Source organism: Siphateles boraxobius, unplaced genomic scaffold (assembly GCF_051911475.1).
Source record: "Siphateles boraxobius isolate OS27281-9 unplaced genomic scaffold, OSU_SipBor_1 6, whole genome shotgun sequence".
In the NCBI taxonomy this organism is placed as follows: Eukaryota; Metazoa; Chordata; class Actinopteri; order Cypriniformes; family Leuciscidae; genus Siphateles; species Siphateles boraxobius.
Window position 1 is genome coordinate 27,190,678 of NW_027509186.1, and position 25,211 is coordinate 27,215,888.

Genomic DNA, 25,211 nt, shown 5'->3' on the forward strand with positions numbered 1-25,211 from the left:
GGCAATTTGGCAATGGCAAAAACAATTTAAGATATGTCAGTGCAAGTTGCTTCAGTTAAGACAGCTCAAACATGCATTTTAGTCTGGGACTAGCTTAAACCTTGTAAGTGTCATTTCAAGGGTCTTTATAATTGCTACTTTAAAGAAAAACTAAACCATTCCTCAATACTAGCTGAAAAGGTCTATAGTGTTAAGGCTATAAAAACCAAAACAGGATCACAGTATTCTGGTTAAGTAACACTTTTGTTTTAATATGGTATTTATTAACACTAGTTGGAGTCAAAGAACACTTAAACAATAATATATTTGAAAATTTAATCTGGTTAGCAGGTTAAGCCTGTTAAATGCTTAACATGCTAAAAGGCCTAATTTTTAAAACTGGAATGAAATCAAATGTCTGTAAACTGTGAAGTTCTTGATATGGTCCCTGATAAGCATTTTGAAAGGTGTCATTATTACAACGATCACAATGATGGAAAAACTATATCTAACTGGACGTCGTCAGTGCTGGTTGATTATTGTTTTAACATTTCAGATACTGATACGATACAAAGAAAAATTATCCATGACTATATGTACACACACAGTTCCAAATTATGCAAGTGACGTAACTGTATCAGTTAGATTTTAGTACACTAAACTTTTTTCAAAGAAGATGTTTATTTGTTTGATTTCTCATCTTTAGATAACTGGTATCAATCTCAGACAGGGTTGTTTACCAGGAAAACCTACTTAAAGAGGTTGTTCCACATTATTAAGCAAGTCACAGTTCTCAAGCAATATGGGGAGGAAGAAAGATCTTTCTGAAGATGAAAAACTATAATCTGAATGTTTATTTTATATATATATATATATATATATATATATATATATATATATATATATATATATATATATATATAGTAAGTGTCACTTGTTGTCTCTATGAGGTAATTTCAGCAAAAACATTATTAAGGTTTCCGGTTCTAAGCCGCATCTTAACATGTGATTTAAAATGTAGAAGAGACAGTCAACACTGGCATGCCAAACAGTCTTTAATAGCCATGGATGTGTCTTTAGGGGGAGATATATTTCATGCTAGCTCCCTGCACTGTTATGACCTTAAAGAGGTCATGTATTCAGTCATAGCAGCAAATGCCTCATGGGGCAAATTATTCATAATTTATTTTTGTTAACTTTCCTGGAAATTCCCAGACACAGGATTAAATACATGCTTTTGTTGTGAAGGTCAATACATTTTTTCATACTGGTATACCAGTCCATTTATTCATTTCAGCTCCAAGAACATACTGTTTTTCTGCAATAGGAAGATGACTGGATGTTAAAGAGGTCAGATGCATGATAAAAAGTTATTTTTGGACAATATTACATTAGTAGGGTCGGTGATTTGAGGTAAACAATGCAGATGCTGGACTGATTACCAATATTTAGAACAAACTCTATCTGGACCATCTCAGTAGATGATAAAGCAATAAAACACAAATGGTGAGAACATTAGGCAAGATGCTTACCTCTGTTTAAAAAAGAAGAAGAGAAAAATGGATTTTCTTTAATTATGCAGTGTTTTTTTAAGCAGATTTCCAGATAGCATCAGAGTTCAAAAATCTAACAAAAAGCTGAATAATTATAAATGTGATATATTAGATCATATATTTTTGCCATAATAGAACAACCATTTTTAAATTTTATTTAAGACGTCACATTTCTATTAGTGGAGAGATTATGTTATTTAAAAAAAGACTTATGTTGTACTTTATCATTTGTTTTCAACTCAGTGTGTTCGAATAAAGGGTTTCACAAACTCAAAAGAGAAAAATAAGAGGTTATATATATTCTGCATAAAGAAAAAGTCATAGACCATTAAGATTTCTTGCCTATATTTTTTGCATTCATTAATCACATTTTTATTTTCAATTCATTTTCAATTCTTCTTCTTTTTTTAATCCAGATATTTTTTTAAAGGATTTGTGCTATTCCCTATAAACTTTTCTAACCTTTTTTATTTGAGTTATGTATTTTCACCCCATGCAAAATCTATTTTAATGGACTGTATATTTGGTTAATCTAAAATGGGACATGAACTAATGTTGAAAACCTTTTTACAGCACTGCCTATTCAATCTAAGAATCTATTCATGAAAGATGTAGAGTTGACCTGATCTAAATCATTTCATTGCAATTTACCTTACGGTTTTTGCTTTTAATACATTTGTTTTTGATGGTTTTTATTTGCATTAATGCTCAATATTGACTTAAAGTTTCTTATCACTTTATAAGTTGAGTCTGTTGCCCTTTTTTTTCAAGAGCTAACGTATGCTATGCCAAAATGAGCTAAAATGTTCTTTGTCCTCATCATTTCTCTAATTTCAATGGACGTCTGTTGTTCACAGTATTAGATTTATGGTAAGGTCAATTAATTTTCTTACATAACAAAGATTTCTGAGTCATTCTTTTTTCCCCCTTTCTTTAGTTTGAGGTTATAGTGAGGAGATAGTTACATCATTTGCTGCTGACTTGGGAATTTCCCAGACCGATTAGATCGATTTCATAGGATGTTCATAAGATTAATTTCGCTAATAAAAAGTATGCTACAGATTTGTGTAGCTCTGTAGAATAATAATCTACTTTTGAAATGATTGAAATCTATTTCAAAACCATGATCCAATTCGCCATCTCAGTCTGCCTTCTAACAATCATCAGAAATGCTTTGAACAACTCAGAACATCAGAGAAGAGTTCATCATAACATATAACGTAAATCATGTAGTAATATACATAACGTAATTTACATCATACACCCGCTTTAATGCTAAATGTATAAGCTACCCGATTTTTCATATCAACAGAAAAATATACCGGGATAACTTGGCTTCTCGAGACTCCCCGCTTCAGAGTGGTCATAGTTAATGATATGCTAAAGCCGGGCGGCACGTTGACATGTTTGGTTACAAGGTAGTTTGTGACGTCAGAAACACCAGTGATTTCAAACCTATTTTTTGATCACTGCAGTTTTAAAGAGAAAATACTCAGCAATGGTGTTGACTTATGAATTTGCACATGGTTTGTCTTAAAGCATATTAAAAACACCACATTGACAAATAAACAACATTAAAAACTTGATTTTCTCCACAGGGGGACTATAACTTTATAGTGACTGGGTGTTCAATTTAGGTTTTGCATTTTATAAATGTGTTGAATCGGAGCACTCAAAGTAATTAATTAGCCCTGAATCCAAACACCATGCATATCAATGAAACAGTAAGCTGGTTTAGGCAAAACACATTCAATTGGCATGGTCTGTGATTTGGTATTGCATAAGCACCATGTGACCCTCAAGCATCTCTTTATAAGTCAAGGCAGCAGAGGAAGACAAGGGAGTCTCTCAAAGACAGCTCTTAAAACATCTTCAACTCAGCAAGCAGACCAGCATGTCTTCTATGAACCGTCTTAACAGTAGCACTGGTAGGTTAAGATTCCGTTCTAATCTGAAGGACGTAGTGCACAAAACTTCACATCTGAAATTCTTCTTTTCCCAACAGGCTGGAAGAAGACCAGGTCAAAGACTAAAGATCAACACTTCACCGATGTTCATGGTCTGCCGTGCATTGAGAATCTGGTTTGTTCTGTAGATGAAACACCAGAGCCCATCACAACCACAGTTACAGGTAACATTCCCTCCTGGATCAAAGGCAATTTCCTCAGGAATGGACCTGGAAAGTTTGAGATCGGAAGAAGCAGGTGAGTATCATTTAGGTTCCTTGAGAACTGAACAGATCACAATCATCACAGGAAAGTAAATGAGCTGTATTTGCTACTCAGTTTCAACCATTGGTTTGATGGGATGGCGCTTCTGCACCAATTCCACATCGAGAATGGAAAGGTGACATACATGAGCCGCTTCCTCAACAGTGATTGCTACACTGCGAACCTTGAGCATAACCGCATTATAATGTCTGAATTTGGCACGGTTGCCATGCCAGATCCATGCAAGAACTTCTTCCAGCGCTTCCTCTCACGCTTTGAGCTGCCGAGTGAGTGTGATGTCTTTGGTTCTGATTGAAGTGGTCTAAATTATGATTTGCCTATGTGAACCTGTCACTTCTCTCTTCCCACAGAGCCTACTGACAATGCAAATGTAAGCTTTGTTCAGTATAAAGGAGACTACTATGTCAGCACAGAGACCAACTTCATGCACAAAATAGACCCAGAGACACTTGAAACAAAAGAAAAAGTACATGCTAATTATGATTTTTTTTTTAAATGTATAAAAGGTGTTTGTATGGAGAACAAACAAGCTGAATTGTGGAAATCATTGTGCTCAGGTGGACTGGAGTAAATTCATTGCGGTTAATGGGGCCACAGCTCACCCTCATGTGGATCCTGACGGAACTACATACAACATGGGCAATTCTTACACTCCAAAAGGTTAGTCATAAATATAACTTAAAAAAACAAAACACTGATTGATTTTCAGAAATGTCTAAAGATTAGTATTCCTTTTCCTTTTATTCTTAGGTGCCTTCTATAATATAATAATGGTGCCATCAAAGAAGGTGAACCAAAAGGATACCTTGGAAGGAGCCACAGTTTTGTGTTCAATCCCCTCAGAGGACAAGTCCAAACCATCATACTATCACAGCTTTGGTAAGAGAGCATTGCCTACAATCTCTTGTTGGCAATGTTTTATTTACAAACATATTTGCTAGTAAATAAGTAAATAGATACTTATAGTGTGTGTGTGTATATATATATTTTTTTCATTTTAAAGTGATCCTGCTTTGGCTTCCCGTGAAGCCTGAATGACTCTGTACTTTATTTTGTTTTAGCTGAGCATCGTCAAAACATAAGAGACTTCTTTTAAAAAAACTTTTTTTAATCTTACCAAAACACCAAATCTTGTACGATATATATATAAAAGAAGTCTCTTATGTTCAATGTAAAATACAGTAAAACAGCAATTGTGTGTAATACAATTTAAGATGTTTTCTTTTTGAATACATTTTAAAATGTAATTTTACACCGCTATTATGCCTATTATGTTTTCAATCACATAAACATTCTAATATGCTTTAGTGCTCAAGAAACATTTCATTATTAATATTGTGCTGCTTCATATTTTTGTGGAACAGTGATGCATATTTTTTTCAGAAGTTTTTAATTGACTATTTAATTGACTATCTTTTTAATAGAAATCTTTTGTAACATTATAAATGTATTTACTCTTACTTAATTTAATGCATCTATACTGAATACAAATTATTTATTATTATTATATGAATTTTTCAAAATTTTCTTTCTAAATCAAATCTTACTGACCTCAGACCTTTAAATTGTTGTGTATGATTTACAATTGTGAGTATACTATTTCCAAAACAAGTGAAGTTTTACATCAATTTTGGGTGATAATTTAAATTATTTTATTTCAGCCATGTCAGAGAACTTTGTAGTATTTATCGAGCAGCCAATTAAAATGGATCTCTTGAAGATTGTGACAAGCAAACTGCGTGGAAAGGGGATTAGTGAAGGTGTATACTGGGACCCCAAACGAAACACAGTTTTCCATGTGATCAATAAGCACACAGGAAAGGTAAATACTGCTAATAAACTCAAAGCATGTTCACATTTTCTTTTCATTTTAAAATGCTCCTGCTTTGGCTTCCCGTGAAGCCTGAATGACCCTGTACTTTATTTTGTTTTAGCTGAGCCTCGTCAAATATTACGCAAAGCCACTCTCAACATTCCATCAGATAAACTGTTATGAAGAAAATGGTTTCCTGATCATGGACATGTGCTGTTCTGATGATGGCCAAGCAATTAACAACTACATGATTCAGAATCTTAAAAAGTCTGGGAATGCTCTAGATGAGGTAAAACTTTACTTCTATAAGTAAATTCTATCAATGAGTAAATGCGCCCTTGTTCTTCAAAATAACTACTTCTTGTCTTTTGCTAGATATACAACACAATGTGTAGAGTGTTCCCTCGCCGCTTTGTCCTGCCATTGAACATGGACAATGACATACCCTGTGGGCAAAATCTCAACAAGCGCTTAAATAGCACTGCGACAGCCATCAAGACAGACAAGAACAAGGTTGGTTTATCTGGTTAACTTATTTTCTTTCTTTTTCTAATTTATCTGCGTGCTATCCAAAGAAATGTGAACGGTTTTTCTATATCATGTATTGTAAATGATTTCCATGTGTATTTATGCAGGTGTTTTGTACACATGAAGATCTCCATGGTGATGATCTCCATGAATATGGAGGTCTGGAATTCCCACACATCAACTATTCGATGTGCAATTCCCACCCCTACCGTTATTTCTACGGATGTGGCTTCAGACACCTGGTTGGAGACTCCCTTATTAAAATGGATCTTCAAGGAAAACAAATTACGGTTAGTTAGGACTGGTAGGTTTATGTACGCAGAAATTGTCAGTGACTTCTAATGTTTAGTCTTTTGAAAGAATATTTCAACTTATGTTATGACAGGTGTGGAAACACGCAGACATGTTTCCCTCAGAACCAATCTTTGTCCCTTCACCTGGTGCTGTAGAAGAGGATGATGGAGTCATTCTGTCGGTGGTCATCACCACTAATCAGGTATAACACACCATGTTCCTCAGTGGTATCAAAAATGGCTTGCTATCTTTTCAAAAAATGAGAGAAAATATATTTCTGGACTAATGAGTAATTGCCCCTCCAGGACAAGAGTACCTTCCTTCTAGTGCTGGATGGAAAAACATTCGAAGAATTGGGCCGTGCTGAAGTACCTATCAACATTCCATATGGATTCCATGGGACTTTCCAAAATGGACACTAAAAGACACTTTTAAAAAGCCCAAATGTTTTGGAAGATGATCATGCTAACTCTTATTAACCTGCTCTTATTTTGTAAAACTTTTTTACTTCTATTGTTTTCTCCCTTGAATTATACACTCGAACTTGTATTATATAAATTGTCAGTCACTTTGAAAAATGGTGTCTGCTATAAGAATTTATTAAAACAAATCTGCAAATGGTTTTAAGAATTGTCACCACATATTAACTTTATTTCAGCATAACAAAAAGTATTTTTCAAATTTTATAATGTATAATTGTTAATCATTAAAGTATAATATGAACATGTATAATCAATGTATTATGGATTGATGCTTGTAGAGGAAATTAAAGGCTTTATATAAATCACATAACATCAAAGATCTAAAACTATCCTTGTAGTTTGTCAGAGATCAAAGCCAAAGATCGTCTCAGGTGTTCCTTCTTCTCTTTGAGATGAGATTCCAAAGTCCTGGCTTCAGTAAGAATATCTTCCAGTTCTCCAAGCTGAGAGGCATCCACAGCAGCTCTTTCCCTTAGAAGATACCATGTAAAATTAATGTTTGAGTATAAACTTTATAGATCCACTGCTGATGAGGGGTGGAAGAACAAATCCATCCAGTTACCTCAAGACCTCAGAGTACTTAGAAAAAATGCCATTGACCTCTTGGCTAGCCTCTAAAATGAAAAGACAGACAGAAAAAGTAAGGTGCCTCACAGGTTTAATATGTCTACAAGAATCCTTGTGAAAGATGATAGTGTTTAAAACATGAGGTAACTAAAATAGCTGTCATTATATATTATGCTACACAACCTCACGTTATAGAGTTCTTTAATTTGACAGCATGAGAGAAAAAACAGGACTTGCCTGCCAAGGTTGTTTCAAAACCGTAAGGCATGTCTCCAGCTGCTGATCTGAAATGCTGTGTCTTCATCTTTTTTGCTGGAGATGTCTCAACAAATGGTGCATTTTCAACCTTCATGTATATTTGTGGGGATTAGTAAAAAGCTAGAGATCAGGAAAATTACTCAGCAAGAGCTGAATAGAGGTCAACATCTTGCTGTTATGGGTGACAGTAGATTCTGTCACATCAGTTAATTTCCCGTTGACTTCGAAATTATGGGATGAATATAGTATCAAAATGATTAACACGTGCAAGCACTCTTATCAATGAACTTGATACATGTTGCAGAAATGTTTTATCCATGCCTTTCAACTTGCCTGTGCAAAATTTAAAATTGAATGAATGTGTAGCAATTTGTAAAAATAAAAATGTTTTCTTTTGTATTAGTGTATTATAATTTGTGCATGCAACAAAACAGATGTGCATGTGTGGATCAGGTGACGCGCGTGCATTCATTGAGTTCTTTTCTGAGTCGATGTCATTTGATTCATTTGGATTTTGAGACTTTCTTTTCGCTGTTTTTAAGCATTTCACAACCCACACACAAACAACTACAAATGAATAGGCCTAGTGCTAATTATTAATGTGTGCACAACTACCCATTTATTTGACAAATTCACAAATGTGCGTCGCTACATTTAAACTAATACAATACAACTTGTGTGTGCAAAATCCAGAATCACATGAATGTGCAGCATTTTGTACAAATAGAGACATAGTTGTTAATACAAAACCTCAATTTTGTATTAATGTAGGCCAGAATTTGTGCATGCAACATGTACGATGTGAATTTGTGGATGAGGTGACACGCGTGCATTCATTCACTCGTTTCTGAGTCGATCCTATTTGATTCATTTGGATTTTGAGACTTTCATTTCGCCGGTTTCGCCTTGCACGATCCACACACACTGTCTGAGAAAACCTGCTACCACTAGATGGCAGTATCCTACGGAGCCCCTAAAGGGACGTGGTGGTGAAAAACAAAAATTAGGATTTTTAAAAAAAATCTTTTGCGTTCCACCGAGAAACTTTGCGTTCCCTCGCAAAGATATTTGCGTTCCCACGCAAAAGTATTGCGTTCCCTCGCAAAGATATTTGGGTTCCCACGCAAAACCTGTTGTGAGCTCGGACAGACACTTCCTGTTTAATGTCCCGCTGGTAGTGCTTCAGAGCTCCGTACGTTAATGGAGCGTTTCATAGTGTTTGAACTTGGACTCAAATATAAAGAAATGCGGTCAGTGTTTAATTCAAGGAACTTCCCGGATCAATATTCTTGAGCTAAACGTTGTTAAAACACAAACGACACCTATTTACATTCACAGTAACCTAGACAACGAGCTACAACCCAATTTTCCTCAAAACGAGCTTTATAATATAGGCTAAATGGATCTTTATGTGCAGGCGGCTGAGAGACAAGTCAAGGGACCATCTGCAAAGTGTAATTTAACCCAAAAAACAACTACAGCATCAACTCATATTCAAAAATAAAAAATCTTTCATTAACTTCAATGTTACAAACTGTAGTGCCACCAAATTCAGTTTACACTTCAATGGTGACCCACTGGTCATACTACACTGCTTTTGCACATTTTATATTATGAAAAAATATTCAATAACTTCACTGTAACCGACCAAACTTAGTTCACACATCACTGCTCTAATATTGGTTATACAACACTTTGTCTTCCAAATGCATAACTGTAAATGTAACTCTTATCCGATGCATTTACATTCTTATGAGTTTTTGCTCTTCCCTGGGAATCGAACCTATGACCTTGGCATTGCAAGCACCAACACTCTACTGTTTGAGCTACAGGAAAGCTAGTATGGGAAGTAATTGCACATGAAAAATAAGTAGGCCTATTATTTACACAAAATTATATTGGTACTGTGCGCAGCTAGTTACAATCATAGCTTATGCATTATATTTGCTTACTGAATTTCGATGGCATTACACTGTAAAACAGTGTGAAGTTATTGATTTTATTTCATAAAAACTCATAACAATAATGCTTTTTTAATCAAACTAAGTATTGTAGTATAACCAGCAGGAGAGCGGTGATGTGTGAACTGAATTTGGCCACAGTAATGTCATAGTGAAACTATAGAATATGTTTAATGATATAAAATGTGCAGAAGGGTTTGGGGATTTGCACTTTGCAGACGGCCCCTAATTTGGACTTGTCTCTCAATAGGCTGTTTAGAGATAAATTTATATTATGAGGAGAATTAGCTCGTTGCCTAGGTTACTGTGATTGTAAATAGGTGTCGTTTGTGTTTTAACCCTCTGGGGTCCTTCATTTCAGAATCACACTCAGGACCTCCGGGTCCAAATGGGCCGGAAGGGTGGGATTCATATTTATTATAAGAAAATCATCATTTTTTTTTTACTTGTTTTTTATAATATTTTTTCTTTTCTTTTTTGGTGTTTTGAGAATTTTATGATTTATAATTAATATTTATGGAATGAATATGACCCATTTTCCCCCCATTGAATATAATAGAAAATTATAAAAAAAAATTAAAAAAAATTTACATTTTTTTAAAGCTGTATTTCATTTTAGAGTCAAGCCTAGACCTCATGAAAGCAATTTTTGAAATGAGATGGATGCCATCTGGTGGACAAACTGAGCATTTTAAAAATGCAAAACATATGTAATCTGAATTTATTAGTTTGTTTATGTATAAAAGCGTGTTTGTGTGTGTGTGTGTGTGTGGATGTGTCTGTTGTGCACTCTTGATGTTTTATAGATTCACCCCTTCACTGTTGTGTGCTTTTTTTCTGGATCGTGGCTGATTTGTAGATTGTACGCACAAAAAAACTCGGTATTTTCACATTTTTGCCAATTTGCCATTCATTTCCTATGCGGGTCCATTTGGACCCGAAGGTCCTGAGTGTGACATTTTTTTTTACAACCGCTTAGATTATTCAAATCCTGTCCCCAATTGTTTTGGGTGTTCATATACCAAGTACCAACAAAGTCAGCAAATTTCAGACCATTCCGATGAAGCTATGATTTAAAAAATTTTTTTTTTTAAATGCTTCGGGTCCATTTGGGCCGAAGGACCCCAGCGTTTAGCTCAACAATATTGATCCGGGAAGTTCGAATAGCCTATTTGAATATTGCCATGCTTCTGAGCGCATTTCTTTATATTTGAGTCCAAGTTCAAACACTATGAAACGCTCCATTAACGTACGGAGCTTTGAAGCACTGCCAGCGGGACATTAAACAGGAAGTGTCTGTCTGAGCTCACAACAGGGTTTGCGTGGGAACGCAAATATCTTTGCGAGGGAACGCAAAACTTTTGCGTGGGAACGCAAATAACTTTGCGAGGGAACGCAAAACTTTTGCGTGGGAACGCAAATATCTTTGAGAGGGAACGCAAAACTTTTGCGTGGGAACGCAAATAACTTTGCGAGGGAACGCAAAACTTTTGCGTGGGAACGCAAATATCTTTGCGAGGGAACGCAAAAGTTTTGCGAGGGAACGCAAAGTTTCTCGGGGGAACGCAAAAGTTTTCCCGGGGAACGCAAAAGATTTTTAAAAAAAATTCTCCCATCCTAAATTTTTTTCCACAGCTACGTCCCTTTAGGGGCTCCGTAGTATCCTGCTAAAACAGACAACGGCAGCGTAATCAAGCGTGATCCCAATTTAAAGCGCATAATGTGAGTGATATTAAATTGAAGCACCAAATTTAGTACACACTATAGACCTACTACCTTATTAATAAAGCATACTTTATAGAGGCAATTAGATTATGAACAGCACACATAGAAAACCATTATAAAACGCTTCACGTGCAATAGCGCATTGCATGTTTTCTCTATTTGTAGGCTACAAATTGCTACACATTCATTCAATTTTGAATTTTGCACAGGCAAGTTGAAAGGCATGGATAAAACATTTCTGCAACATGTATCAAGTTCATTGATAAGTGTGCTTGCACGTGTTAATCATGTTGATACTATATTCACCCCATACGAAATCCTCACCTCGCGTATTTTTGCTTGACACCTTTTCATTTCTGTTCCTCTGACCGCCATAGATTCCGCTTTAGTGCTCTCGAGAAAGCGTTGTATCATTAGTTTCCTGTGGCCGAAGAAGAAAGTGGTGTAACCGTATTAACTGTATACAGTCAAGATAATATTCTCATATACAATACAATATTCTCATAATCTCAATACATCACAGCTTTCTTAACCATCATCAATATGACGACAAACATCTGTGTACATTTCATCTGTAACTTGAGTCCTTAAGTTAGTCGACACAAGTTTGTTAACGTTACACAAGAGCTGACCTGCTCAACGTTAAACCAAGCGATAAATCTTACTTACATAAAATCAATAAATCTGATTAAAAAAAAGTTCGTTAATAATGGAATAACGTTACCAGATGTTGGGTAGCTAAAATAAATACAAGGAAATCAATGAACGTTAACTTACCTTCGATAAACTCGGTCGCCACAGTTCAGCTCTCTTACCAACCGTCACTGCTTTTGAACGGGCAATATCCCGCGCAACTGACCCTTAACATATTTTCGGGTTTCTCAAAGCAGATGTCGTCATAAAACTTCTATAATTAGAGAATACATTAAATATATATTTTTGTGTTCTCATTTACTTAATTAACAAAAGAAAAACTCCACCGCAGTGTTTTCACAACTTTCGAAAAGAGGAAAAAATAGAAACACCCTCACAGCAACGTTACCTATTTTTTTTGTTGTAATTTGATGCAAAGGTAATATATTACAAAGTATAGTGCTATACATAATACATTCAAAAATGAAAATATAAAAAAATATGCAGGGTTTACGTGTCATCACGATCTGTGTGCGTCTCGCGTCTTGTGTAAGCTTCTACTGGACGTTATATAAAATACTCTAACCTTTCCCGTAATAAGTGCACTCCTCTTACAACCTATGCAATTATTAGTAGCAAAATTAGATATATAGGCTATGTAAATATATCATGTCTTTACAGATTCTGACCAGCAGATGGGGGTTTTGGACAAATATAGGCCTAACTTAATTTAGGCTAACGTACACAAACGAACTCAAAACGGATCTCTCGGGGTGATAAGATCCTGCGGAGTAGGTGATGAGGAGGCTCTCGTGATCGTTATGAAAATAGTAAAGTTAGGAGATTAAGAACACCATCTTATTTAATTTAAAGCGTAAGTAATGACCAAAATGTTTTTTCTGAACTCATGTCAGTTTGGTTTAATAACCTAATTCTAGGTAACGAATGTGCTATAAATACCACAGCGTATTGGCATTGATTTCATGAATATCAAAACATAATAAAACATGTTTTTTTTTGTTAAAATAACCCTTTATTATTAATAATAAAAAGAATTAATGAATTAATCTATCCAAACACACGTTGATGTAAATGTTATTTTTGTGAAACCGTCCTCGCCCGAATCAATCCCTTTTTTTGGTCTTGCCAATCTACATTTTATGTAAACCAGCAAAAACAAAACATCATGTGCAATGATCTGTATCCATGGTAATGAGTGCGAATGTGGTTGACCGCTAGAGGCGCCCTGTCACACACACACAACACAGTCATACACAAACATGGCGTCAGGGCAGACACGCAAGATGCTGCCGCTCAGTCGCTGTGCCATGTATCTGTTATTATTACTCGTCCCTTGCGCGATCTCCTCCACGCTTCGTCTTCACCATGACCAGAGATTCATGCTACCACAGGACAGGGGTTTCTCCCGAGTGAGTGCACACCTGGAACATGCAGAAAGTCGCGTCGTGCGTCTGGAGCGAGAAGTCACGGAGGCTTCAGCCGCGCACCAGCTTCGCGTTCGGCGGAATGCTGCTGGATCACCCGTGCCAACGGTTTATGGAACGGTAAGCGAGGTTTGCATTCATTAGGTGTGATTGCATATAGGCAATAATGGCAAAAACATAGCTTTTGCATAACCTCATAAAATATTGAATTCAGTATTCCCAGTTGTTGTGCACCATTCACCTTTGGTTTGCACGCAGTCACCTAGATGTGTAATTGACCTGTTTGTCAGATGAGGGGTTCTCGCCTGCCCCCTTCATGATTGAAATATAACATTACCTCTCCGACGAGCCGTTAACGTGCTCTAATGTTACCATACCAGATACCTATTTTACATTTTTATTCTACAAATAATTTGTCATTACGACAAATATTAATAAATATGCTTATAAGAAGAGATGTTATATTTAGCTGAACAGTGGGGTCAAAGAAACGTATATTTTTATGCAGTATTTTGAATCACACGTCAATGATTTTAAGTTTTGTTTATGTTTGTCATAAAACATAATTTTTCTTCCTTTTATTTTTTGTTTTGTTTCTGGTGATGCTAATTGCGGATGTTCCTTCTAGAATAATAATAAGAAAACATTCAGTTGGCGTCTAATAATTTTATATGATTAAATGTTGCGTAATATAAGGGAGTCTGAGGCTAGTTATTTCGTTTTTTTGCCTCCAGTGAATATTTCTCAGGGTAGGTTTATTTTTGAAAGTACATTTCTTTATAAACACTAACACTAAAATCTTGCCTAAAAAGCCTTTGAACATTTTCACTTTTTTCTAGTCATTGACTAGAAAAAAATAATAAATTGTAAATACATGAACACATTTGTCACATTATGTGGGCTAAGTCAGTACTACCTAGCCTGCCACTAAACATCCTATTGTAGGTTTTTGGGCAACATTTAGATAGTAAATGATTTTGAAACCCCAAACAAAAAGGTAAGTGTTTTTGACAACTAACTAAACTAACTAATATTGTTTGTTTTTTACACTGAAGGGTTTATGCTAAATGTCAGTGTCTTGGGAATTAGAAACAGACTCCACACATATGTGTTCCTATTAAATGTTTGACACCGTGTTTCTTTGTTTGTTCCTATTAAATGTATGACACAGTGTTTCTTTGTTTGTTTACCATCAGGATGCAGCTTTATTATGCAAGCAACCAGAGAGGCATAACTGGTTACACAGACTTGCTGGGAAATTATTTCCCAACCAAACATTTCACCCCCTCAAGCGTTTTGCTTCGAGATGCTTGTTAAGTCAGCCATGCAACAGTTCCTAGTTTTGATTTTCAATGGTGCCTTTGAGACCTTGAATGGGTCAAACCACTGAATTTTGTCTGAAAAACAGTCGTTGTCTACAGAACAGGATTGTGGTTGGTAGAGTAAATACAGGTATTGGGTTTTTGTAAGAGCTCGCTGACTTCAGATCATGGCCTCAGAACACTCTTATCTACCACAGCATGTGATGTTATTATCACTTGTGGCGATATAATCTAAAGTAGAAAAAACATTCTCAAAAAGTCAAACTCTAAGGAGGGTATTATACTGTTTTATAATTCTTCTCTAATGCTTATGCAGTCGAAGCTTTGGGTGGCCACTAAGATTAGTGATATTTCCCCTTTTCACCCTGTAGCGTGTACAGGATATCCTCTATGAAGAGTTATTAGTGTCCTGGATGTAGTCCATAGCAGTTGATATGAGGTGAACTACCCCCTCAGATGTTCCAATTAAGATCTCCCATCTGTGCCCCAACCCTCCCCTTCCTTCCTTCTCTCTTTCAGACCTTTTGGTTTATGTGTTGTTTTTGGCACATAGGGGAAAGCAGTGTTAGGTAAGAAGTAACAGACATCAATCCACTCTTTTGGTCTATTCAAGTAACCTAGAAAAAGTACCCAGCTCTGCCAAGACAAGGATATACTCTGTCTTAAAGGGTTTTTTGTTGTTGTCTTTGCAGACCTGTTGTGACAGACAATTACTCACCAAGTTTAGAGAATTGTGACAGAATCATTATCATAAATATGCAGTTCAGTGCCAGACCCCAAGTGCAGCACTTGAAGGCGAATGCCTTGGCGAACTTTGTAGCAATGGGTGTTTTTATTGTGGAAAAAAGCTTTTAATCCAAACAATCCCATCTATTTTTTTTATAAATGACTTTCTTCTTTCATAATTTAATGGGAAATATTTCAAAATTTTGACCCAGCAGCCCTGATTAAGCAATAATTGTTCTTAGAAGAATGTTATACATTCAAAACAAGATTTCCTGAAATGTAATTCTTGGATCTTGATCCATTCTGTTCCCTCGTATATTAAGCCACGTTAAGTAAACTGCTGGCAAGAAAATGCAATTTTGTTCTAGTATGTGTAAAGTATAATACAGATCATTACCATAGCGTACTATCCAGAATCTAAATGAGACTTGACATTCCCTCACCTTTTAAAGGGTAAGCCTGGACTTACTTCATGAGTCATGTAAAGGTAGTATTTAATCTTATTTGGTAATATTTTTTTTGACAGTATGCCAGTTATGGTAATACAATATTATATATTTTTTGTATTTGCCTTATGTGCCTTCCTGATGTAAAAAAATGATGCAAATGACTCTTATTCAACTTGGATTACATTAGTATTCCTGTTCAAACAGGTCAGACATTTAAGCAGCCTTACTGGCAGAGTATTTTAGTTTTGTTTTCTGTGATAAGAAAGTTTAAAACCCTAGGGAAGTAAGATGGAGGGCGGTGTAGATGTTTATAATTAGTGGAGTATTACTGGAACTTGTCTCAACAGCCTGCTGGTTTACTTTCGGTTTTCCTGAGTCATATAATCTTAAATCTTTATAGTAGTTCCTTTAAGAGTGCGTTCACATTTGTTGTTTTTTTTGGCTCTTTTGGGCCTGCCTGACCAAAAAAGAAAATGATACATTTAGTTCTGGTTCGCTTAGCGTTGACAGTTCACACTGTCATTTTTAAGACCAAACATAAAGATACAAAAAACAAAAAAACTAATTTTATGACTGAAAATGCACTACAATGCTTTTGTGCTGGAATAAATGCATTTGATGTATGTGCGTACATGTGAAGGCATTTTTACCAGATGAGAACTCGTGAAGAGCTTCTTAAATGTGTAAAGGAGTCAAAATTGCAGCAGGAAATTCTCCTTTGTGCGCACACAAACAAAGATCTGCTGCAAGGAGACAGCGTTTTCGTTGCCTGTACCGATTACTAAACTGTATCAATTACAGAACTGATGAAAAAAAAAACGGTAGGCTTGAGCATTCTGTCCATTTTATGGTCGCATCTTGTGAAATCATGTCCTGTTTTTGGTTTGTTAAAATGTCTTTGGTCTGTGTCGCGTTCATATTTCAGTCTTACTGCAATAGAGGTTTTTTGAAGCGGACCGAGACCCACCTTTTGTTTAGGAAGGCAGCGTTCACACTTATTCAAATGAACCGCACTAACAGAGCAATCGCATCAGAGTTCGTTTTAGTTAAACCAAACCTGGCATGTGTGTGGACACACCCTAAAACACAATTTCCAACATAAACATCAACAAGAAAACTATAGATGAACCTAATATAATTTCTTGTCAGCAATTATTGGTTTAAATTACGACGACTTAATATTTTATGTGAATATCAAAGGAGAATGAAAAGTTTTCTTTTCAGTATATTTACTATGTGTGAATGGATTTAGTATGTTGATTCATTAGCATAACACATCGCTGTAATGGTCCCATAACTTAACCATACTGCAATAATGAAACAGTCCTTTAACTGTACTTTAAGCCTTTAACAGGATAATGACTCCTCGGTTTTCCTTTGGTTACGGCTACGGTGTTATTAAATGTGTGGTTCACCCATATTCATAGTTAAACTCGTATGGTTGTTTGCCCGAAGGAAACCGTTAGGCAAATTGTTGAACTGTTGGCCCAAACGTTAATGCTGCAGAGATGATGTCATGGTTGCTTGCAGCGATGGGTGAAGGTGCTCTAGTGCTTCCACTCTCTCGTTCTGCCTCTTTTCCTTCAGTTTCCCTGCTGAATAATACATAAGAAACTGAAAAAAATTAAATGATTTTATTTTTTTTTGTCTTTGTTTTCTCTCATTGCTTTTTCATCTAGCGAGAAGGAACATGGAGTTATTTGCACTTGTCTTACTGTTGATGATGCTTTCAGGATATTACGGTCTCAGTATAAAAGAGGGCCTTGTTAGATTAGCAGAAAGTCCATTTGCAAGATAATCAGAAGTTGCAGACAGGCATTTAACTCTCTTTGAATAAGCAGACCCAAGAGTTTGCCAGGCTGAAATGGATCAGGTTGCAACCATTGGCTCTTTTACAGTGTTTTTAGGCAAAGTGGTGGGAAAAGCTCTTTTACACGTACTGATGAGATGAAAACTGTTTTTAGAGATTAATCAGCTGTTATAAAACCAACAGTCAATCATAAACCATTCAAAGTACATTTTGACATTTTTATTCCCACAAAATTGACATTTTCTCCATGCTAATTTGGTCAAAGCTTCATTGGTTTTTCCCATGGGTGTTCAATGAACTGTCTAATGGCATTTTTTAACTTAACAAATTAATGAATAAAAAACATTTGCACACAGGTAATTTAAAAAAAGAAAACAGTTGGCAAATGGATTAAGAAAATTAAGAAAAAAAATGCATTACAATTAGAATGTATTATGTTATTGTTATATTTAATTCATTTAAAATTTTTAAACGTTTTTTTATTTTTCAATGTGCAAAGTGATGCATTTACTTTTTAAATTTTGAATAATAAATTGATCATCGATTCCTCCTTTTTATTTTTAATTGCAGCTTCTAGTACTCTATAAACTCTGTATCATCTAAACATTTGTTCTGTTTGTTCATGAAACTGTAACATTTACAGCAATGGTTTCGGGCCACTATATCAAACAACTAACTGGTTGTTTGACTGTTGGCAGATGGAATCTGATTGAATATACCTCTACTTTGAATAGTTTAAAATAAATATGTTGGACAGGTGAATAAACTGGCTCATTGTTGAAAGATGTTGTGACGTATCACATTTTGAATGTAACAAACTTTATTATGCGAGTTAAATTAAATGTAATGCCTTGTAGAAAAAATATGGATTGTACAGCTGTCATATATCATGAATAGAGGTAAAATAAACATAGTGCTTTGAGGCTATATGTAAAACCACTGCTGTAAGATTTCTTAACAGCTCTGTCAGTCTCCTAAAGTCTCTCTGTTGTACTAACATGCTGGTTGCCAAGCAGGCCTAAAAGACAGGGAGATTTACTGCCTTGTCATGGTGAATAAAAATATGACTGTACATTCAAGGTGAGGTCGTTTGAGGAATCACTGTTTGTACGTTACAAAAAACAACCATTCCCAATAGAATTTCAGTATGCCCCTTTTGGCGATGATGTGCATTTAAAAAAAAATCTTATGTTGAATGTCTGCTGCTTTTGGTTGTAAGTCTATGTGACCTTTTTATAATGTTTAGTAAACTTGTTGTTTGCCAATGATCCACAACTTGTTCCTCATACAGGAAAAGAAGTGGTGTTAGAGCTTTTTGTTCCTTTACATAAACATCCTTTTGCAGCTTCTCTTTTATGTCTGACAGGAGATAGTGGAGTAGAACCCATTTTAGGATGCCATAGTCCTCATGCAGATGTCTGAATTAAAGATGAGTTCTGTTCTTAGTGGAAAGAGAAGAGGGGAATGGACATTCTTTGTTCAGCAGATCAGATTGGGACACCGCAGCCCATAGTTTCAGTTTTCCTGCCACTGTGGTCTAGCTCAGCTCGCTTCAGATCTGTTTGTTTGTATTTGAGGTTGTGTTTGTTTTCTCAAAGGCTGTCAGCCTTAAGTGCCAGAGACACACCTGCAGTGTTTTATAACAATATGCACGACAAACTCAAGGTTGTCAAATACAGATGTATTTGCATTTTAGCTGATATTACAAATGCGGTATGACTCTGGTGGAAAATTACCCAGTGAGAGAAGCAGAAACTGGTACATGTCTTTGAAAATCAGCTTTGAGTGAGTTGTGATGTGTTATGCCTTGACAGCTTGATTTGTACTGTGGAAACCTGGATACTTGTATGACCACAGCAAAATAAATTCCACTTAAAGCTAGTCAGATACATTTGGATTAGTTGTTCATCATATTTTGCATTCACAGGCCAACCTGAACGATTCTCATAATCAGATGGTCGTCCACTGGGCTGGGGAGAAGAGCAACGTCATAGTAGCGTTAGCCAGAGACAGCGTTGGTGCCACCGATCCCAAGACCAGCTCTGTGAGTATACCATTTTTATATATCATTTCAAAAATTTTCTTATCAAATTTTTTTTTTTACTTTTTTTTTTTTTACTTCCGAAATATACAGTGGCTTGCGAAGTATTCAAACCTCTTTTCCCGTTTTTTTCACATTTTGTTTTATGTTGCTGCCTTATGCTAAACTACTTTACCTTTTTTCACATTAATCTACACTCCATACACCATAATGCAAACCAAAAAACAGATTTGTGATAACTTTGCGAATGTATTAAAAATAAAAAGCTGAAGCAATTAAATTGCATAAGTATTCATACCCTTTTCTGGCACATATTTCGCTCAGGAGCATTTCAATTTTGCTTGTAGATGTTACTACACTTTGAGTGGAGTTAACCAGTGGGAAATTCAATTCAATGGGTATGATTTGGAAAGGCACGCACCTCCCAATAAAAGGTCTAACAGCTGAAAATACATATCAGAGCAAAAACCAAGCCATGAGGTCATATGAACTGCCCCTAGAGCTCAGAGACAGGATTTTATCAAGACACATATCTGGGGAAGACTTTGAAAAAAAACAACAACTGCTGCATTGAAAGTTCACAGAAGCACGTAGCTTTCATAATCCTTAATGGAAGAAGTTTGGAACAACCAGGACTCCTCCTAGAGCTGGCCTCCTTGCCACACTGAGCAATTGATGGAGAAGGGCCTTGGTTAGAGTGGTGACCATTAGGGATGCACCGATATGAACATTTTGGCCTATACGATAATTCTTCATTTTGAATGCCGATAACCGATATATTGGCCGATAAATCTTTAGAGACTGATTACAAAAACAAAAGTCTCACCATTAAAGGTGCATTGTGAAATATTTAGGAGGATATGTTGACAGAAATGTAATATCATATACATAACTATGTTTTCAGTGGTGTATAAAATACCTTACATAATGGACCGTTAGGTTTTTATTACCTTAAATTAGAATGAGGCCCCCTTACATTGAAATAGCCATTTTGCGCCGACATCCTTCTACAGTAGCCCTAAACGGACAAACCATAGACTGTAAAAAAAGATGGACGACTCCCCTTCATTCTCTTTCATTGGCGAGAAGTAAAGCCGCCATTGTCCCGACATCCTTGGGCATGAGTCTGCGCAGTTGCGATTTCGGGACCAGACATGCGCAGTAATGAGCAGGAAGTAAAGCTGCGAAATCAACGTCCCGCTCTGCTCCCGCCCTCGCTCTCGCTGAATCAATCGTAAGCACGCGCCTCTGCTGCAGAACAAACCATTATGTCGGTGTGAAATAATTAATTATAGAAATTTAGATATTAAATTTAAAGCTCCAATCTCCTCAGTCCTCCAAAGATCCTGAAATAAAGTCCGTTGTTGCTTCAGTGACTACTCTGCTCAGAGAACCTGTCAATCACAGCTGTCAATCATGTACGCCACAGCGCTGTTTTTATAGCATCAAATAACTAACTAAAAACAAACTTATTTTAAAAACAAACACTTGAAATTTCATCAGCGTGATGAAAACTACAGTAAATGACAGAAACTATCTTTGGAAAAAAGATATGTGAAGTGTAATTTAATTGTTTAGTTGGTTTCACGTCCCATTGAATAACATGGGGAGGCGGGGTTTATGAGCTATACTAGGACCGGTCACCGGGGGGCGATCGAGACACTTTGGCTTCACTTTTCAGGGCTTGGGCGGCACGCTTGGGACAAACGTGTTTCGTCACTATGTTGTTCTTCGTGCAAAGAAGCAAGCTAAAGTCAGCGAATAAAAAACTAACACAACGATGAACAAGTAACAATAATATTCGCAATAACATATTGTTTTCCTGAATAATCAAGTAAACCTAATTTCTTAATTTATCTTTGTAAAGATACCTCATTGCTGAATTGGCTACTCTCTGCTGTCTCAGACGACGACATCTTTACCTGTCGGCCACCGTAACTTCTGGTGGTTGCAATTCGTAACTTCACCACTAGATGCCGCTAAATTACACAGTGCACTTTTAAAAGCACACAATTATAATGTTCTCGTTATAATTTTATGTAGCAGATAAGACAGACTTGCGATGCACAAAACTTTTTTGAAAGGATTCCAGTCATATTTCAAGCAATTCAAAACCATCATGGTGAACAGTGTGCATCTGAAGTGTCTCAGCTGAGGGAAATAATACATTATTTATCGGTCTTAATATATTGGCTAAATTTTCTTATCGGGCCAATAACAATAACATTACAGAAGGACAAACATCACTGCAACACTCCACTGATCTGGGCTTTGAGTGCCCAGACTCAAGCCTCTCATCAGTGAAGAGAAGACGCATGAAAACCCACTTGGAATTTGCAAGAAAAGCCCCTTAAGGACTCTCTCAGACTGTGAGAAACAATATTCTCTGGTCTGATGAAAATTAAGGGGTTTGAATACTTTCGCAAGGCACTATATATTGTAATGTACCAAGAATATCTTGACTGGCTAGTTTTACTTTTTAGTTCTCTCTGAGTCATACAGATGAAAGGTTTTGTGACCTTGAATGTTATTTTTCTATCTGCATGGGAATAATTGCGAAGTTTTCAATAATTGCAAAGCTCTTATGTTAAATGTTAAGCATTATCTGATGGAAATGTGAGAACAAAAGTGGTGCAGTTATACTTTATGAGGTGCTGGAGCTGTTATCTTCTCACCTCTGAAGTGCTTTACAGGTGTTCTTTGTGACAAAGCAAATTAAAGCAAAAAGAACTCCAAATGCAAACGAGTTTCTTGTATGAACTGAGATGATGGTTTATTAACTGCTACATTTTTTGAGACAAATTCTACAGATTCGCATGTATCCTCTTTGGAGAATACAATCCCAGAATGGACTTCAATGCAATCTGTGAAATTCCGCATCCAAGGTGGTGGACATGAATTAAATAAAATGAAATGATTTTCACTTTATTATCCTCTGAGGGAAATTTGTCATGGACTCATAAAATGTACATTCCCCTGCCAATTGTAAAGGTGTAAAAGAACAATAATGCCACCTAAACCATCTCACAATATAATTATAACAATAAAAATGTAACTAACATGCGAAAAATGCGTCTAAAGAAATGTTGATTACGAAAAAACAACAAATACTGACAAATATTGGTAAACATAGTTGAATCGAATTAAAAATGATTATTTTTGCCCAAGAAAAATTTGATTATCAAACTGTAGGCTCAGCAACAAATCCTACAGCTTGACAAAGCCAATTCAGTTTGAATAGTTTGCAAAAGTCTCACATTTCCCACAAGGAGCATTATTTTTGAGCCATATGAATTGAATTTATTTATTTGAAAATCAAGTTATTAGCTTAACAACATTCTAATATCAAACTTGGATTCAGTGCTCACTTAAGGAGCATAATTTTTGTGACAAATGGAGATTCATTTTTTTAATTGATCTTTAACTTAGCAACATGCTAACATCTATTGGATTCAGTTGTAAACAGTCTCTCATTTGGAGCTAACTTATAAAGCGATATTTTTGTGACATAAGAAGTTACTCCCTAAGCAAGTACAAAATTAGTTTCATATGAAAAGGTTTCTTTCAATTGCCATGGTGACTTAGAAGGCAGCAGCCTACAAACAGACAGTGAACAGACAGTTAACAACAAGGCAGCTTACTAGGTTTTGTACCAGAGCTACAATTTCTGCAGTGTATGAGGTTGAAATTTGATATTGTGTTTATTTAACAGGTGTATGTGTCCTATGACTATGGAACCACCTTCACCGACTTATCAGAGAAATTTCAACTGTCTGGGGACCAGGAGGGCAAGAAACAGGTCATCTCACAGTTTTACCACAGCCCTGCTGACAACAAACGAGTAAGTGTGTGAGACATTAGCAGTGTGACATACTTGAGTTGTCTTGTCTTTGTCAGTTTAAGCCGAGGTCATGCAAGACCGCTGTGACACAAACTGCTTCCTGGCCATCTGCAGCTGTGACCTTCCACCACTCAAATCACGTATACACCCACAGATGGTGTTATCCAAGAGAGCCAAAATACAAGCCGCATCCTTAGTCTTTGCCCTTGACACCTACCGTAACTGGCTGCTCCATTGAGACTTTGCGGGGGTGCAAAGACTCATGGGAGTTGGAGTGGGGAGCTGCAGATGTGGTAGAACCGCTGTGGGACTCTGCATTGCGTCTTTGCAGGAGCTGACGGCAGCATACGGTGACCATTCATCTGGAGTCGATGATGTGGCTGGCACTGCAGATGCCGCTTGTTGCTCCTGCTGCATTGGATTGGATTGAAGCTAAAGGATTACTAGAGTAATTTGCATTACATTTTGAGTGATCATAGTAACTTGCACCGTCGGTCCACATGTAGAAAAGAACTCTGAATCTCGGTTGTTACAGATAGGATAATTAATAGAGATATTGGTTAGGTGCTTGTGCGGTTTGTTGTGGTATATTTTAATGCTTAAAGTAATAATCCTGACGTAAAATCTCATGTGAATAACTATAAATAATGAGCTGATAGTCCTTGAAGACATACTGGACCTGTTTGTTTGATTGATCTCTTTATAGTGGCTTTGACTTGCAAGTGTGAATGTATTTTCTAATGATTCACTATTGACTATTATTATTCACTATTTAATTAATATTATAACATTAATATTGATCTCAATTAATTTAGTATTCATGTAATTTTAGTTACTAGGCCTACTATATAATAATTTTAATAATTAACAGTAACATTATTACTGTTTTTACTTTTTAACTATTATTAACAATATTTAATATAATTATTAGTTATTATTAATCGTCACTACACTACTAACTAATGAAATTGTTTGGCTTGTTGAAGAGGTGTGTTATTACTTCTCTAAGCTGTTGACTTAGCCTTGTGGTAAGCAACCACTCATAACACTCTGGCATTGTCACTTGTAGTCTGATGATGGTCACGGTTAATGCTGGAGATCCATATGCTCTACTTTCTCTTCTCTTTCTTTTTCCACTTTTTCTTTCATATTTCTGTACAGCATTAAGTTTCTTTTTAAGTCAAGTGTTTCTGTTTCAGTCCCAGTCCTCATTGCCACTGAATCTGGAGAGAGAAAGTGCCCTGCTTCCATAACCAGGCCATGGATAGGATAAAGTTTATAGGGAAGGCTCTCAAATGAAAGATCAAAGAGAAGGGAGGCAGATTAGAATGGCCGAAGTGCATAATCTGAATAATTCATAATGTTAAAAATATGTTTTTTACTATATTTAAAATGCTTTGATCATGTTCTCGTGGTGCCAGTTGCCTGAAATAAATATCTACAAATTATAGATCTTCTGTTGTGTAATCAACCACTACAGAGGTTAAATATCACCCTAATGTTCCCAACCTATATGATGTGGTAAGCAAAAGAAGACATTTAGCAGAATGTAG

At 36.1% G+C, this 25,211-nt stretch overlaps 2 protein-coding genes and 1 long non-coding RNA gene across 3 annotated transcripts in view; 2 read left to right on the plus strand and 1 right to left on the minus strand.

Annotated features, from left to right (window-relative positions):
* Positions 1-3,229: 3,229 nt before the first annotated feature.
* bco2b (beta-carotene oxygenase 2b) lies at positions 3,230-7,190 on the plus strand. The gene is made up of 12 exons (XM_077208547.1): positions 3,230-3,460; positions 3,538-3,736; positions 3,818-4,029; positions 4,114-4,229; positions 4,321-4,423; positions 4,514-4,642; positions 5,425-5,585; positions 5,698-5,865; positions 5,952-6,089; positions 6,212-6,394; positions 6,490-6,600; positions 6,704-7,190. Exons 1-12 carry the CDS (start codon positions 3,427-3,429, stop codon positions 6,818-6,820), a joined length of 1,671 nt encoding a protein of 556 aa, XP_077064662.1. The 5' UTR covers positions 3,230-3,426; the 3' UTR covers positions 6,821-7,190.
* A 534-nt stretch (positions 7,191-7,724) lies between these two features.
* On the minus strand, positions 7,725-12,722 carry LOC143716231 (uncharacterized). The gene is made up of 5 exons (XR_013195958.1): positions 12,611-12,722; positions 12,169-12,298; positions 12,061-12,075; positions 11,716-11,812; positions 7,725-7,793 (listed from the first exon to the last, which is right to left on the minus strand). It is a non-coding gene; the product is annotated as an uncharacterized LOC143716231 (long non-coding RNA).
* A 490-nt stretch (positions 12,723-13,212) lies between these two features.
* sorl1 (sortilin-related receptor, L(DLR class) A repeats containing) overlaps positions 13,213-25,211 on the plus strand; it is a 55,751-nt gene continuing 43,752 nt past the window's right edge. Inside the window, exons 1-3 of the mRNA XM_077208548.1 lie at positions 13,213-13,589; positions 19,704-19,820; positions 23,530-23,658. Coding sequence (XP_077064663.1) covers positions 13,305-13,589; positions 19,704-19,820; positions 23,530-23,658 — 531 coding nt within the window. The 5' untranslated portion in view covers positions 13,213-13,304. The remainder of the gene's footprint in view (positions 13,590-19,703; positions 19,821-23,529; positions 23,659-25,211) is intronic.

Coding starts and splice junctions, on each gene's coding strand:
- bco2b (XM_077208547.1), top strand. CDS start 3,427: ATGTCTTCTATGAACCGTCTTAACAGTAGCACTG. Junction 3,461..3,537: donor CCGTCTTAACAGTAGCACTG/GTAGGTTAAGAT, acceptor TTTTCCCAACAG/GCTGGAAGAAGACCAGGTCA. Junction 6,395..6,489: donor TTCAAGGAAAACAAATTACG/GTTAGTTAGGAC, acceptor ATGTTATGACAG/GTGTGGAAACACGCAGACAT.